Raw genomic sequence first — 14,930 nt, 5'->3', positions numbered from 1 at the left:
GCATTGTGCCATTTGTTTCACATGACTGATGTTTGCCGCGTTCTTTTTTATTTCAGAAATCCTGTAGGTGGGAAGATTACGGATGTGTTCCAAGCTTGCCACATTTGAAGAGTCACATTTAAGAAATTTTCCGAATGTAACCCATTGCTCTGCTGATGTATCATCAACCACAATAAAATATGCGTGCTATGCATCAAATTGTTTTTGGTTTTATTGCATTGCGCGGAGTGAAAAAAGCACGCATGCACCATATATGCGAATATTCGAGAAAGATCCGCCAATGGACGTACTCAACTGGACGTCCGTCGGCGGGCGAACCGTATACCTTTGGCCACCTTTCGGACGGCCTACGGACGTCTACCGCCTCTTTGCGGATGTTCAGCGGACGTACAGAACATCCGAAATAGACCTCTGTCGGCCGTCCGAAGGATATCGGTGGTTGCTTGGGAACTAACCAGCTGCTGAGTATGGCGATACTTTTGTGAAGTTTATTGCCCAGAATCCAACCCAAAAGAAGCAAAAAGAAAGCTGTTTTACAACCCCTTTGCACATTGCCTACAATAATTAAACAAATACTAACACACGTTTTCTGGGATAAATTGTCACCTGACGTCCTGAAAACAGACTCAGAAGGTCCTTCAGAGGAAATTTGAGGATGCCCTAATGATACACTGAGGCCGGACAACAGGATTAGGTGCGGACTTGTTGAGGATCAGTAGAGGACACCCTCAGGACAACACAATGTCCGCAAAAAGTATTCCTCAGGACGTCCTGAAGATGTAGTTGTGTGTCCTACATACCCATTTCAACTAGCAGCGAACCAGAATTGGCTTCTTTTGTGGGGCCAGAAATTTTCACCTGGGTTGTCAAATCATTTATCGTGCAGTAAGACCGTGATTATCACCACGGTCAATGAATGAGTGGTATCGACTATCAATAAGATAGGTTTATGGGGATTTAACGTCCCAGAGTGACTCAGGCTATGATGGACGCCGTAGTAAAGGGCTCCGGAAATTTCGACCACCTGGAGTTCTTTATTGTGTCTCCATAGCTAGCGCTCATCCGCATCACTTGTGTAAAGCGTGGAACGCATGTAAGCGAAAAAGAGAGCGACGCGACAAGCGGCGCGACGAAGGCGAACATGGTTCGCTCTGTCGCGTACAGGGGGAAGATACATGCACGCGACGGCGCGAAACCGACGGCAACGCGAAACGGCGACAGCGCTCAGTGTTGCTGGCATAGCATACCGCAAAGGTATTCGCAAATGCAACAGCAGTAAAAAAAAATTGCAAGAATTGAAGTATTTTGCGACGAAATACAAAATAAAATGCATTTACAACACACTGCACTGGATCTGATATGTTTAACACGCGCTACCTTTGCGCTAACAAGTAGTCACGTGACCTTTTGTTTTTTGGTTGCGTTTTCGTTTTCGCCTCGCACAAGCGCGCGCGCATTCGCGATCTTTTGCCCGCGCAAAAATGGACAGACGCAGGAAGCTCGCAGCTCTGCGGTTGCTGTTGATCATGAAAAGAAAAAAGGCTTTCGCCCGGAAATGCTGGGTGCGGCCGGTCTGGCAGCGGCGCGCCGAAGAAAGCGAGTTTTTCACGGCGGTAAGTTGTTTCTGGCGAAGAGGTGAGCGCAGCGCAACTAAACACTTCAATACGTCCTTGCAGATGAAGGTGAAGCATGAAGTTATCACAGCAACACAGATGTTAAAGGGGATGACAATTTTACACCTTGTACTGCCCAGAAATACAGTTGCAGGAGTTCAAAATCATCACTGTGACTCCAAGTGACAACGTTGACTAAATTAAAATGTACAATGATAGGAACCTTGATTATTGGCAAAAAAATTGCAAATATTGCAGCAGCATGAAGTTATCACAGCAACACAGATGTTAAAGGGGATGACAATTTTACACCTTGTACTGCCCAGAAATACAGATGCAGGAGTTCAAAATCATCACTGTGACTCCAAGTGACAACGTTGACTAAATTAAAATGTACTATGATAGGAACTTTGGTTATTGGCAAAAAAATTGCAAATATTGCAGCAGCATGTAGTTATCACAGCAACACAGATGTTAAAGGGGTGACAATCCCGGCTGCGGCGGCTGAATTTCGATGAAGGCGAAATCCTAGAGGCCCGTGCACTGTGCGATGTCAGTGCACATTAAAGAACCCCAGGTGGTCGAAATTTCCAGAGCCCTTCACTACGGCGTCCCTCATAGCCTGAGTTGCTTCGGGACGTTAAACCGCAATAAAACAAAAAAACATCTTTCACAGGAGTTAGATATGTATATAGTGGTATAGTTGGCTATAACAATTTTTGAAAAAAAGAAATATAATAATGATGTCATGATTATTGCAGATTCGAGTGACACCACTCATATCATGAAAACAGTTAAAATCAAGAAAAACTACGAACAAAACTATTTCATGCACACCAAAATAAATAACAAAAACATTAAGTCTTGCCCCCCTACACAAAAAAAGTTAGAAATCCCTGCACCAGCTGGTCATGCACAGGATGAATGAGCTAGTTTACTCATCCTGTGGAGCACAGGATAAGTTTACTAACTCATTCATCTTGGCTAAAACGAGCTACCGTCTGAAACACTGCCAGCTGCATCTCGCTCCACAACCTTTTTGGAACTGTTCTCATTTTTGCCAGAATAAAAGAAACGAAATGGTCCAGTTCATCCGGTTCCTTTTTCAGAATATCTCCTAATTTTTCAATTTCATCATCGTATTTGTCCTTTTTGTTTTTTTTTGCGGGGCTCAATGCAGCTGGGTGCTTCAGGCAGAAGCTCAACTCCTGCACTTATTGGTGGAGTTGAGCTTGGTCCAGGGCTTAAAACAGAGATAATATTTTCCCCAGTATACATCTCCGCAAAAATCTGCTGGGCATTTTGTGCTGGCTCAGGGTCATCAAGACCCTCTGCTACATCCTTGGCCCCGACATTGAGGGGTAGGGGGTCCAAGTTACCGGAGGTTCTGCAGTGATGTAAAAGATGAGTGTAAACTCCACTTGCAAACAAGTAAATGATGCCTTTGCAAGTTTAAATGCACTTGAATACCATGGACAGTCTGTTTGATTTATTTCAGACAGTAAACACAAATAGAATTCATTTGGTACAATTTTTAGCATTGGTAGACTGCAAATACCATTGGTGTATATTTGTGCTGTTGAAGTGAAATAAATCTGCTAAAATCATGGGAAATTGACTTACGGCCTGCCGAGCATCGTGTCCCGAAGGAAACACAATCGCTCATAGTAGGGCCAGGTGGTGTCTTCTTCCTCCACGTCGTCCACCCCAGCCCCACTCTTCCTTGCCCGGACGCGATTTTTAAAGACCCGGCGGAACGTGTCCCGCAGGTTTTTCCACCGGGCTTTGACCTCTGGAACTGCGAAAGCACAAAGAGCACATGCCGTTAAACCCGCCACAAGATAAAAGCCTGTACCGTATTTCTGTGAAATAGTATAATTCTAGTTCTCTATGCATGCTTTCCTTGTCAGGCAAATCTGCTACGCGGCAGCGCGCATTTTCTAGCGAACGATAACGATCGCTCGACGACAGCTAACACCACATGCATGAGACATAAATGAGCGCCTTCACTTCGTAAATATCCAGTCTGCGTACGGAAGCAGTTAGCAGTCAATGAAACCAACTCAATGAAATTGTTTACAAAACTGCTCACCTGGTGCACCGACGGCTTCTGAAACTCGGCGCCAAGCCGCCTCAGAGTGGCCACGATGTTTGTAGAGCCTGTGCTGCAGGTCCCAAAGGACCTGCTCGTACTCGACGGCATCAATAAGACGCTCGTTGAAGCTCTGGTTCGCCATCGTTTTGGTATGGTGTAGCTTGGAAGCGCGAATACACGGCGATCTCAACGCAGCGCTTCAAGACAAAAAAAGCGCGCGAAATGACCGGCAGTGACGTACGCTGAGCGTTCATGCTATTGGCTGATCGCGCATGCACTTCCGGGCGAACTAGCGAAATTTTCTATTTCGGCAGATCCGAGCGACGAGCCAAGCGACACATACATTTCGTTCGCGCGAAGCGTCGCGCGGAGCTTCGCGCGGAGCTTCGCGCGACGCGTGCCGCCGTCGCGTGCCGCCGTCGCGTTCGCGTGAGTTTTCGCGTGCATGCAGCTCAGCCTTAATCGCCTTTATTATGTATTTTTTTTGCGTTCGTTTGTTTCAATCCCAATGAAAGCGTCATAAGGCATGCGCTGTATGCCAATTTTGTGCACCATTTCGCAGCGCAGCAGTGGCGTCGGCGGTACATTTTTTTTTTGCTGTGCAACGTCGACCTTTTCCAGGCACATGTGCGTGCATAGCATGTATAGTTGACGCGATAGCGCAAAGGCTCCGTGTCGCAAAAAAGCAGGTGGCATGACGCAAAATCGCTGACATTTCAGCATGCAAGAAGTGACGAGAGGAGATAAAGGCGCAAAGACAGAGCATTTCAAATTTTGACTACAGATAATTCATCTTCCAGAACGCATTAAAAATTCTGGCTTGAGGATATTTATGAACCGGTGTCCTTTAAACACTCTAGACATAGCGCAATTTTATTGAGAGCCCCTTTTCAGAGCCCCTTTCATGCCGTTTCATGAACATTGTCCAGCAAGAATTTTTTTAATGCGCTTTTGTAGAAACTAAGCTATCTGTAGTCAAAGTTTGAGCCGCCGCGGTGGATCAGTGGTTATGGTGCTCGGTTGCTGACCCGAAAGGCGCGGGTTCGATCCTGACCGCGGTGGTCAAATTTCGATGGAGGCGAAATTATATTGGCCCGTGCGCTTTCAGTAAGAACCCCAGGTGGTCGAAATTTCCGGAGACCTTCACTACGGCGTCTCTAATACCCTGAGTCGCAAACCAAACCATCAATACTTGAATTTCAACGTCCTCGCGTCTTTCCCTCTGATATCGTCACCTTTTGCACGCTGGAAGGTGGGCGCTCCTCCGCCGGCCCCGCCTGCGGAGGCGGAGCGTCCTGACCCGCCCTAGCTACGCAGCCGCGGCCAAGGGAAAGTATGCTAACCTCAACCACATCACGTGGGCCTGCAGTAAGAACCCTTTCAGCCGAATAACAACCACAGAGGAGCAGCGGGAAACCGTGCGAACCTGTGGCAACAAACGTTGCTCATAGAGAGAGCTGACCAGGCCGCCAAGATCCAAGAGACTCAAAGTTTATTCTCTCTCTCTCTCTAGCTGCCTGTCGTCTGAAAGAATCTAACCAATAGCCACCTCTCAACTTGTATACGCAGGTGCTACCGATGGAGGAGGGTGAGAGCATGAAAAAGTCGCCGGGAAGGGCTCGCCAACTTCGCGCGTGATCATGGGTTCCCTGCTGCGTATAGAACTGTATTATTTGGCTCAGGTTTTCATGACCACACGATACAGTGATTGTGCGAGTTGATGTGCTCTTCTTATGTGCTTCGTTTTGGTGGGCTGTGAGCGGGAAACAAATTTTGGATACGTCCACACTCCACAGACCTTCACACATTCCTGGAATCATTTCTGCCTATAATCATTGCTCTGTCAACGCCTAAAACGCCTGGCGGCCTTCACTTTTTAGCAACTCCTTGGGTTTTAACTCGCTTTTAAGTTGCTCTCACTAGTTAGCATGTTTTCTACGGTGGAAACAGCAGTAATGAGAAATTTCCGTATCTACAATTCATAAATCCGCGGCTGCCGCCGTCGAAACGAAACGAAACCTGCGCAATCGGAATAACGAAACGATTACTGAGGTGGCGCCAGTTGTAGCTTCGAGACAAGGGAAGCGCGCACAGCTGGTTGATCCAGCGATCAACACAACTCCGACGTGGGTTCGCAGGTTTTCGTAGTAGCGTTACGAGTAATTTTCTATGGAATTGTTTTCAACGATTTATCTGTGACAGGTGCTTCGGATTGTGCATTCCTACATGGTTTCTCCCCACCGTAGGAGCGTCCGACGCGACTGGGACTCGTAGCCATGCCTAGGCTACCGGATTTGCCGTCTATGTGAAAAGGGCAATCGACCAGGCGAAACGAAACGCCATGGCGTCAATGCAGGTTGGTTTGAAGTTCCGTCGCACGCCGCGACCACTATCCCAAAGCGCACGATCTGTAGCGCTATCGCGATATAACCCAGAGGCAATTCACTTGGCAGCCCTTAGCGCCGAGCCGTCCGCGCAAACAAGCGGACGCGACAGCCGTCGTTCCCGTGAGCGCTGCGTAACGCAGAGCTTATATTCTCTGCGTTTTTCCATGGGGCCCAGAAATGGCGCTTCTCGGAGCAAATGCATGCCAGTGTCTAATGGAAGCGCCTTCCACGTCCAGTTCGGGGAGTCTGTACCTAGTAGGTGCCCGCCACTTTCTTGTGCCGCTGCCGCAAGCTGGCTTCCGCGGCAGCGAAGCTGCCCCTCACGGCGGCTTCGCGCCTTTCGTTTCAGAAGAGGCTTCAGAAGGAGCTGCTCTCCATGCAGAAAGAACCACCGCCGGGTGTCAGCGTAGACATCGACAACGTCGGATCCAACCTGACGCAGTGGGTGCCTCCTTCCTTTTTAATGCCGCTTCCAACAGGTCGGGTGCGCTTACGGTGCTGTCATTGGTGAATGTGAGCGCGGGATCGCGCAACCGTAGCATCCTTTGTGGCGACATCACCACGGTGCTTTCTTTGCTTACGCCAGGTCATCCCTGACAGCAGCTATCTTTCCTGTGTGGTCAGTGAGTCACCGCGTGACAGCCGCGTCGTTGTCTTCTGGTGGGCAATATTGACCCGTGGTATCTTTGACCCCCCTGCGCGGTTGAGTCAATGTAGCCAATTGCTGGTGTGTAGACTGCAGCTTTTAACGCCTACGCTGTATACCCACAGTTTATGGTTTCTTTGTTCACAGGAAACACCACCTCAGTACAAACCAGCCCCACTAGACCTAATGCTACTTTTTTGAAGTATGTTGTCCTGGTTGGCACACATTCATAATCTGTTTCCTTTTTGTGGAGCATGATCTCAGCCAGGTTTTGTGAAATAGCTATATTTAATCCCCTGCTTGCTTGAGGAGGTGTCTACATGCTTCGTTCTGTGATAAATGCCTTGGAAACCTGCCAATCTGCCGACTCATTTGTTTTGCAGGTGGATCGTGGACATGGAAGGTGCCAAGGGCACGCTGTATGAGGGAGAGAAGTTTCAACTGCTGTTTAAATTCAGCTCCAAGTACCCGTTTGACTCGCCAGAGGTGAAGAGCCTGCTTTCGAGCAATGTCCACTTGCGAGATAAGATAGCACAAGGGCCTTTCTTTTTTTTTTACGTTTTCCCGTTTTCTCACTGATTAGAGTGTGTATTTTGGACAATGGACTGTGTTATTGTGCCAGCTGCAGTTATTATAATGCATTTACCTTAGTAGGCTTTTGTTTTCTTTATTTTAAAGAGTGTGTACACACGGATTCACTATAGTCGGATACAGTGGGGGTTGACCGATTCTCCCCTTTCACGAATTATCCCCCTTGAGCGATCCTTTGAACCTGCTGGTTTGAAATCGAAGAGGGTTACAGATGAACGGGGAATAACTACAGCTTAATCTGGTGAACCGCGGCGTCATGGAAATCTGTTGACGCTATTGGCTGGAGGGCTTTGTATGAAGGGCATTTGCAGCTTCCGTTTTGAGTTGTATCTGACTGTAGTGCAACTGCTAACTTTTATACATCACGGAATGCTGTCATAAGTGCATGTCAGCATCCTGCTTGCATCACATTGTGCATTGTTTTACTGGCTTGACAAGAAGCTGCAAGTTTGCTATTACAAGTATTCATCTCAATGCGCTGTCTTTTACCGCACTTGTTGCATTTCACTTTTTGCAAGCGGGTGGTGCTACTCACTTCTAATTGTGTGTCACCTTTGCGTGAAACCTAGAGGAGAGAGAACGGACATACTGTTCTGAGCGTTTGTGTAAAAAGCCTGTAGCAGAGAGGAGGACACGATTGAGGTGGGCAGGGTGGCTACAGGTACCACGGTTGGCCAACGCAGGTGACGTTCTTGGGGCCCAACATTCCAGTGCACCCCCACGTCTACAGCAACGGCCACATCTGCCTGTCCATCCTGACGGATGACTGGTCGCCCGCCCTGTCTGTGCAGTCAGTCTGCCTCAGCATAGTCTCCATGCTGTCCAGCTGCAAGGAGAAGGTACTCTACTGCTCAGAGGGTTGCCAAAGCTGCCATTTCTTTGCCCTGTCCCTTCCCCTAGCCTTTGCTAGTGGGATAGAAGTTGTACAGGGGTAGGCCCAGTGCAGCACATAAGACCTGTGATGCTTTGTCTCAAGTCATCTAGCTGCGTTCCTTTGTCTTCTTTTTCGTGGGGGAACTTGTGAATATGCTGTCCTTTCAAAGAAAGAAACCTGATCAAAGTGGCAGTGTTCACACCGCAGTGAGTTCTTAGAAACCATCCTAACACAGGAGGCATTGCAAGCAAAGCAAGGGATTGAAACATGGAACAGGGGCCCGAGGAAGATGTCACAGGTCACTGGAAAGCTGCCCTAAAAGAGTGTCAATTACCAGCCCCCTCACAGGCTTGAGTTAGCTTGTTCACATCCGAGGAGGCCCCTGAAAAACACAGCATGAAGTGTGAAAGTTTTCAGTGTAATGACGCAACAGAAGTCCTCCTTTTCCTTTCCGGCTTCAGAATTTCTGGTGGTTTCTTGTTGTGTCAGGATCGCGTCTGGTGACCCGGCAAAAATTGGATATTACCGTTGCATGAGAAGAGGGGACAGTGCATTATTTGAAAGTATGGGCGGGTGGGGGTGGAATGTATACAGGGAAATATATCGACCAAGTTTTGGGACCATTGCATGTGCTACCCATTGTGCACTCCTCAGCACACCAGTCAATAGTAGCAGGAGAGAGTAAGAGGAAGCATCTTTCATGACAGACATTTCATGTCCACTAAGTTTTCAAAACCTGACACATCATCACTTCTCTGCTGGTGCACTTTAGATGTCTACAGAGTGTGGCAGTTTCTTTCCTCATAACTTCCTCGTTCTTTTCCTGTCCTAAAGGCAGTGGCATGTTACATCGTGCATATTCAATGAGGGAGTGATTACTAGTTAGCATCCATACATTGGCAGCCGTATGAACAAAGTCTTTAAAACTTTCCTCTGTATCGTTTCACTCAGGTAGATGGTAGTGGTTACTCACTCTGTTAGCTGAAATCTACTCCTCCTCTAGGAATTGTGCTAAATGCTTTGGGACATGCATGTTCATATCATTCCCTGGTGTGACCCACCTCTAGATCGTTGTGTACTCTCCACTGAGGGGCATGAAAGTGCTTGATACATGTGAAGTCCATCCACAGTTTCGCAAGTGGAGTTGGGATAAAGAACTAATTAGCTCTATGGTATTCTTGTCTCCGTTTTCTGTTGACCGCAGAAGCGGCCACCTGACAACTCACTGTATGTAAAGACCTGCAACAAGAACCCCAAGAAGACCAAGTGGTGGTACCACGGTGAGCTTGCCGTCACTTTTCTTTTTTGTTGCAGGCTTGCTCTATGCCGTCCCTTCTAGATACTGGGCTCCTAATGCAGGGGTTTCCTGCTGTTGCGCCTTTCAAAGCAGACACAGCACACAGGAGGCATTGAGTGACACTAGCTTTGCACGTTCTGATGCACTGTTTCTTGCAGCTGCATGTATGGAGGCGTGGTTCACCAACAACTGACCCCCCGCCCTCTGCCCTTACCCATAAGTGTTGCCTGCATTATGAAAGAGCTTACCTCAGCCTCTGAGGTTGTGCCAGTGCCAATAACGCTAAGTGTTGTTGGCACATGATGATAGTCAAAACATATATACAGAAGAATCTCAATGATACGAATATCATGGGGTCGCGAAAGGTATTCGTATCATCCAAAACAAACAAAATCCCTATGCAGATTCACCGGAAAGGCATTCATGCAAAACTGTTTAGAGTTGACGGGATTTATTCATGGCCTCGTGCCACTGTCCACTGCTTGTGGTCTGTACTGCATGGTGATGTGCAGACAGCACTTTGTGCTCAAGGGAGCGATCATAGCTCGCATATTCGTGTCATCTGTAGTAGCATGGGAGTATGTTTCAAACATCCGAAATTTCGCATATTGTATACAATGTACTCTCGCCGGGGAATTTTTTTTTTTTTTCCCGAAATGAGCCCAGTACACCTAAGCAAACTGAGCAAAACGAGAGTTCTTTACCCGCATAAACCATAGTGCTAGCCATGCTGTTTTATGATACGGTTTACATGCAAGTTAGTGTAACTGTACACCATCATGTACTGAAAATTGGCCATTATCAGCATGCTAACTTTCGTTTTGGCCCTTTTTAGTGTGAAACTCTAGCTTTGATGCTGTTTTGTTCCAGTATTTCTTCAGTTTGATTTTTAACTCTGTTTGCGAAAATAATGATAGTAATTGTACAGTGAAATGAGCAGAAACCAATTAGAAAATTCATTGTGTACTTCACCAACACAAACAAGTATATTAAATGTGAATGCGTCGACATGACTGTCTTCTTTTCTTGTGTTCTCACTTTGTCAGCGGAAAAGTCTACTAGCAAGGATGAATGGGGTTTAGAACTTCTTCTACTTCACTGTAGTATTTTAAACTCAGGATTAGTAGCAAAATGGTAGGCATAGACAGGACAAAAAAAAAATGACAGGACAACCACTAGTCTTGTCATTTCCTGTCTGTCTCTCCGATTTCGCTAGTATAATAATACTGTATCTCCAAAGCCAGTACCAACTAGCCCAACACTGTAAAGTTGAATTTAGCAAAGTCACATCCTTGCTTCCTCAGTGGCAGGGTGCATTATCCCTTTGTTGTTGTCTTGTGGGCTCAGACCTTCCACTGATCTCTTCATATCTTTACAATCGATCATAAAGTAGCGCTTGAGGAGGAATAAGTGAAACCACGCTCGAAATATGAGGCTGAAGCTTACAAGGAAGGCTCTCACATGTGGATTTGGCTCAGTTTGATTCGTACATGAGCTAATTTTTTACTTGAAATAGGATTTGATGTGCACGTTTTCTAGATGTTACAGTGTCCCTTTTGTTATCGCAGTTTTCTCAAAGGAAAGACGTATGGATCTGTGTTTGCCATTACAATGTAATTTGACTTAGTTGCAGTTTCTGGACCCTCCTCGCATTAGGAGAGGCCTCCGTCTTGCAGTGGATGAAACCTGGCTGGTTATTGTACTGATGATCATCATGTGCATTTTAACACAAATACGTTAGGAAGGGAAGTGTAGTTCAGGACGGCAGAAAGTTAGGTGGGCGGATGAGATTAAGAAGCTTGCGGGGATACGGTGACCGCAACTGGCAAAGGACAGGGTTAATTGGAGAGACACGGGAGAGGCCTTTGTCCTTCAGTGAATGTAGTTAGGCAGGTGGTGACGATGTTCTGTTGGTGGTGTAAGCGAATGCTTGGAGAACAAACACACTTGTAGGACACAAGAAAGTCACTGATGTCTGCAACGCCCTCCTCTTGCATTGCAGATGACTCGGTCTGATGCCAGGGTCGCCTCCTTCCCCCCACCTCTAGTCACTCCGCCCCGGTCCCACCCACCGGGGCCACCGCCATCTGCCGCATCATTGAAGTATAAAGCGCTTTGTCCAGCACGTCTCCGCACCCCATGGCAGTGCGCTTCCCTCTGCTGCCTGCAGGGGGCGCTGGGCACCACACCACGCCGAGGATTCAAGTGGACGACTGTGTGTCCATGCCAGTCTCCACGTGCTGCCTGCTGTGCTTGGGCAGACCCCGGCTCTGTTTGGCTGGACAACAACCTGCTGCACTGCGCTGGATGAATAAAACTGTAGAGGTTTTTTGTTTTCTTCTTTGGAGCATAGAAAGAGTGCCGTTAGCGACTCGTGCTGCCAAGGTCCCGCAGCTAGAATCGCTAGCCTGATCTGGTGGTGGCTGCCCTCTCTGCCAAGCGGATGAAACGTGTAGTGAAAAAAAAAGAAAAAAAAAGGCCCGCTGGATGGACATGTTGTAGTAGTGCTGCAGCCAACCGAGGACGATGAGTGTGTTTTCCCCATGAGTATAACGTTGTGCGATGTATGCGTTTTAGGAATAAAACACTGCTGGTTTTACGTGTCTGGTGTCAGTGCATACGTGAACAGCGAGACTTCCGTCCCATGCTGCGTGTGATACTGTGCTGGATTAGAGAGTTTCACGAAACAGTGGCAACTCAACCCTTTCAGACACTCTGTGCACAGTTCTGTACATGGCAGAATAGGGGATATTCAAAATTCCGCAAGTGCGCTTTCCCGCATAACAAAGTTTCCCCAAACAAGATGGCCGACTTCGCTATAAAGGAACTGCATGGGATACAGGACAGGCGCTAAAGGTGTAGATAGAATGTAAGAAATGTATTTTGGAAGAATCAAACAAAAAACCAATCTTTCTTGCTTTGTTTCAGCTGGAAACGCATAGTCAGCCATCTTGTTTGGGGCAACATTGTTATGCGGGAAAGCGCACTTGCGGAATTTTGAATATCCCCTATTGCAGTTTATTACTGGATAGTGTTGTAGGTAGTGGGGATTTCTTTGTTTCACATGAACTTGGCACTCTTCATATTGACTGGGGAATACTTTTTGTAGGTTGGCTAGCAAAAGCAGTATGTAATATTCCTTATAAATGTGAGTTCGACAGCATGTCTTTTGACATAATGAGGGCAGATTTTGTTGTCTGTAACAATATTGTTTCCGTCTTTGCTTCTACAACAGTTTCCATTTTCAAATAAAGTTTCGCCCAAAGATCTCGTCGGTGCTTATGTGAAGTGTTGCAATTTAAAAAGATGGTGACGTTTCGTACAAAATGATGTGCACGCTTGCTCAGAATTAAAAGTTGTTGTTTTGCATCAAGAAATTAGACTTCATGAAGCCTGCATAACCTGTTCAGGTGGAAAGTAGCTTTCCTGATTCAAAATGATGAGTGTCTGGAAGGGTTCACAGCATATTGATTTGCAGATGTCTGTAACACGCAGCTATAAAGATCTTTAGATGTGTGGTTGCGTTTTCTGTAAAGCAATGCACACTACACAAACGGTACAAACAGTTTGATTTCAGGCGCTTTTGCCACAAAGTAATATTGGAGAGAAACAATAAGTTACATTTGAAATGACAAGGATGTTCAGCTGCACAATCTCTGATTGGTTGCATTGGAAATGCCAGAAACTATTATAAGGAAAAAATTTTTACCTATGGACTTGCATTTTTAGAGATCCTAATGCTAAACAATTGGGCACACCAGCGAAAGTGGCAAACCAGACGTAAATGCGGTTCCAGCTAAAAGAGATTCTGGCACAAGACTTCAGAACCACAGGCTCAAACATGTGCTAAAATACTCGTTTATACTTTTTGCACATATGCTTAAAAGTGCACTTATGCGGCACTGCTGTGTTACGAAGGCTGCTACTGTTCTGTTGTCCAAGTCAGTGATGCAAGGGCAGTGCCGTTTTTCAACAACTTTGTTCACATCAAATGATGCACTGATGAGGCTGTAAATAAAAAAATTTGCCAGTCCTTTTAAAGGGACAGTGAGGAGAGCTCTATTAATATTTTTTTATATAGCAAAATCCGATAGTTCAGCATTTCATGGGTTTGTTGCCACTTGGCCGGCAGCGAAAGATGCATTTATTTCTAAGAAATTTGGATTCGAAGTTGAAAAGATTTTCCCGCCGCTCTGATTCACACTTGGGATTCTCTTATGACGACACAGGACTAAGTGACGTGGCACATGACGTAACGCAGACTCCGTGATTTCTGGCGGTCAGCAGAGCGGCCTAGCAGCAGCCGAAAAGAAAGCTACCGCTGGCTGCACGTTGAAGGCATCTATCGGCTATTGCGGCCGTCGCTACCGTCGCTTCGTTTACGTTTGCACCGGCGTTTTGCCAGTGTTACGACGGATTCCGTTCTCGAAGTCGTCAACGAAGTTCTCGCAAACAGACACCTTAAGCGTACCGTGTACCTTCTTACCGTCAGCGGAATACCGGGAGCCCGCTTACCGCCCGTGAGCAAGTAGGCGCTGATTGGTTCTAATGCTGCAGCCGCGCGCGTAGCTGCCGGGTACGTGGCGCCATCTGGCGACGTCAAGGAGATTTGCGCATGCATTGGCTGCGCCTCGGTGATTCGTGACTTCTCGTGTCCCAGTTTTGCTAGAACCATTGGTTCTAGCAACACTGTTTTGTCCTATGACGTCATGAAGCTTGTACTTGCGAGTTTGGCCTGTGGCGGCGATACCTGTATTTTGGTTCTTGCTCTTTTCTACGTTACAAGAGCTTTGTTGTCAGTATGAGTGGCGTTTTTGTAATCAGGAGCTGGTATTCTGTCAATACAAGCCAACTTCAATTTCTCCTCAGTGTCCCTTTAAAACAGAAGACCACAATGCATCGAACAACAGCCTAGCTGTGCATGTAATATGCAGTCACTTGGTAGGAGATGCTGATAGTACTGAAGTTTCACCGAAATGTCATCACCTAGTTCCGTGCCGTTGTGTGAGGTGAAATAAAGTTGGAATTTTCCCCATTGACCAATAATATATTATGCCTGATTTTATCATTGTAAGGCAAGATATCATTTGAACCACAATATCACGTTTTTGTGAGCTGTTGGCTCTTGCAGGCCAAAACTTAACATAGAATAGTGAACTGGGCAGTCTCCACATGCTAATTTTGGGTATGAAGGGTTGACTAGTAGTCAAAGACTAGCGCTTGTGCTGATAGTTTTGTAACGAGAGAGTCCAAACCTGTGGCTTAAAAAGTTGAAGAGCAGCACATGAATATTGCTGTCTTGTTCTATAGTGGCTCTTGTTAACCAAGTATGTCACGGCAACAGCCCAGTCACTTAGAAGTCCAGGTAAATAGTAGGTACTGTCTCTATGGCACTATAACCATACCAAGCTCATTGTGTGTAACATG

The 14,930-nt window shown here is 46.6% G+C and overlaps 2 protein-coding genes across 8 annotated transcripts; one reads left to right on the top strand and one right to left on the bottom strand.

The window, feature by feature from the left end:
• Positions 1-2,499: 2,499 nt before the first annotated feature.
• Positions 2,500-3,850, bottom strand: LOC149336170 (transcription factor Adf-1-like). The gene is made up of 4 exons (XM_089554090.1): positions 3,706-3,850; positions 3,237-3,411; positions 2,890-3,000; positions 2,500-2,518 (listed from the first exon to the last, which is right to left on the bottom strand). The coding sequence occupies exons 1-4, from the start codon at positions 3,848-3,850 to the stop codon at positions 2,500-2,502; spliced, it is 450 nt and encodes a 149-aa protein (XP_089410216.1).
• A 1,915-nt stretch (positions 3,851-5,765) lies between these two features.
• LOC149336169 (ubiquitin-conjugating enzyme E2 W) lies at positions 5,766-12,102 on the top strand. 7 transcript variants are annotated; one of them, XM_089552676.1, is made up of 7 exons: positions 5,766-5,834; positions 5,955-6,064; positions 6,409-6,536; positions 7,125-7,227; positions 8,016-8,171; positions 9,411-9,486; positions 11,506-12,102. In XM_089552676.1, the coding sequence occupies exons 2-7, from the start codon at positions 6,050-6,052 to the stop codon at positions 11,517-11,519; spliced, it is 492 nt and encodes a 163-aa protein (XP_089408802.1). In that variant the 5' UTR covers positions 5,766-5,834; positions 5,955-6,049; the 3' UTR covers positions 11,520-12,102. The 7 variants fall into 7 exon arrangements, with proteins under 7 accessions (XP_089408802.1, XP_089408804.1, XP_089408799.1 ...); XM_089552678.1 differs by having other exon boundaries at positions 5,775-5,834; positions 6,445-6,536; XM_089552673.1 differs by adding an exon at positions 6,271-6,350 and having other exon boundaries at positions 5,797-6,064; positions 6,445-6,536.
• The last annotated feature ends 2,828 nt before the right edge of the window (positions 12,103-14,930 follow it).

The sequence above is a fragment of the Amblyomma mixtum genome, chromosome 7 (assembly GCF_055824585.1).
Source record: "Amblyomma mixtum isolate Tamu chromosome 7, ASM5582458v1, whole genome shotgun sequence".
Taxonomy (NCBI): domain Eukaryota; kingdom Metazoa; phylum Arthropoda; class Arachnida; order Ixodida; family Ixodidae; genus Amblyomma; species Amblyomma mixtum.
This window is presented reverse-complemented; position numbering and strand designations above follow the sequence as displayed.

What these genes read in the sequence shown, in the direction of transcription:
- LOC149336170 (XM_089554090.1), bottom strand. Translation starts at nt 3,850, where the DNA reads ATGGCGAACCAGAGCTTCAACGAGCGTCTTATTGATGCCGTCGAGTAC. An exon ending in AGAAGCCGTCGGTGCACCAG is followed by an intron (nt 3,412 to 3,705) that starts GTGAGCAGTTTT and finishes GTGCTTTCGCAG; the next exon opens with TTCCAGAGGTCAAAGCCCGG. An exon ending in GACACGATGCTCGGCAGGCC is followed by an intron (nt 3,001 to 3,236) that starts GTAAGTCAATTT and finishes ACATCACTGCAG; the next exon opens with AACCTCCGGTAACTTGGACC.
- LOC149336169 (XM_089552673.1), top strand. Translation starts at nt 6,273, where the DNA reads ATGGCGCTTCTCGGAGCAAATGCATGCCAGTGTCTAATGGAAGCGCCT. An exon ending in GTCGGATCCAACCTGACGCA is followed by an intron (nt 6,537 to 7,124) that starts GTGGGTGCCTCC and finishes TTTGTTTTGCAG; the next exon opens with GTGGATCGTGGACATGGAAG. An exon ending in ACCCGTTTGACTCGCCAGAG is followed by an intron (nt 7,228 to 8,015) that starts GTGAAGAGCCTG and finishes TGGCCAACGCAG; the next exon opens with GTGACGTTCTTGGGGCCCAA.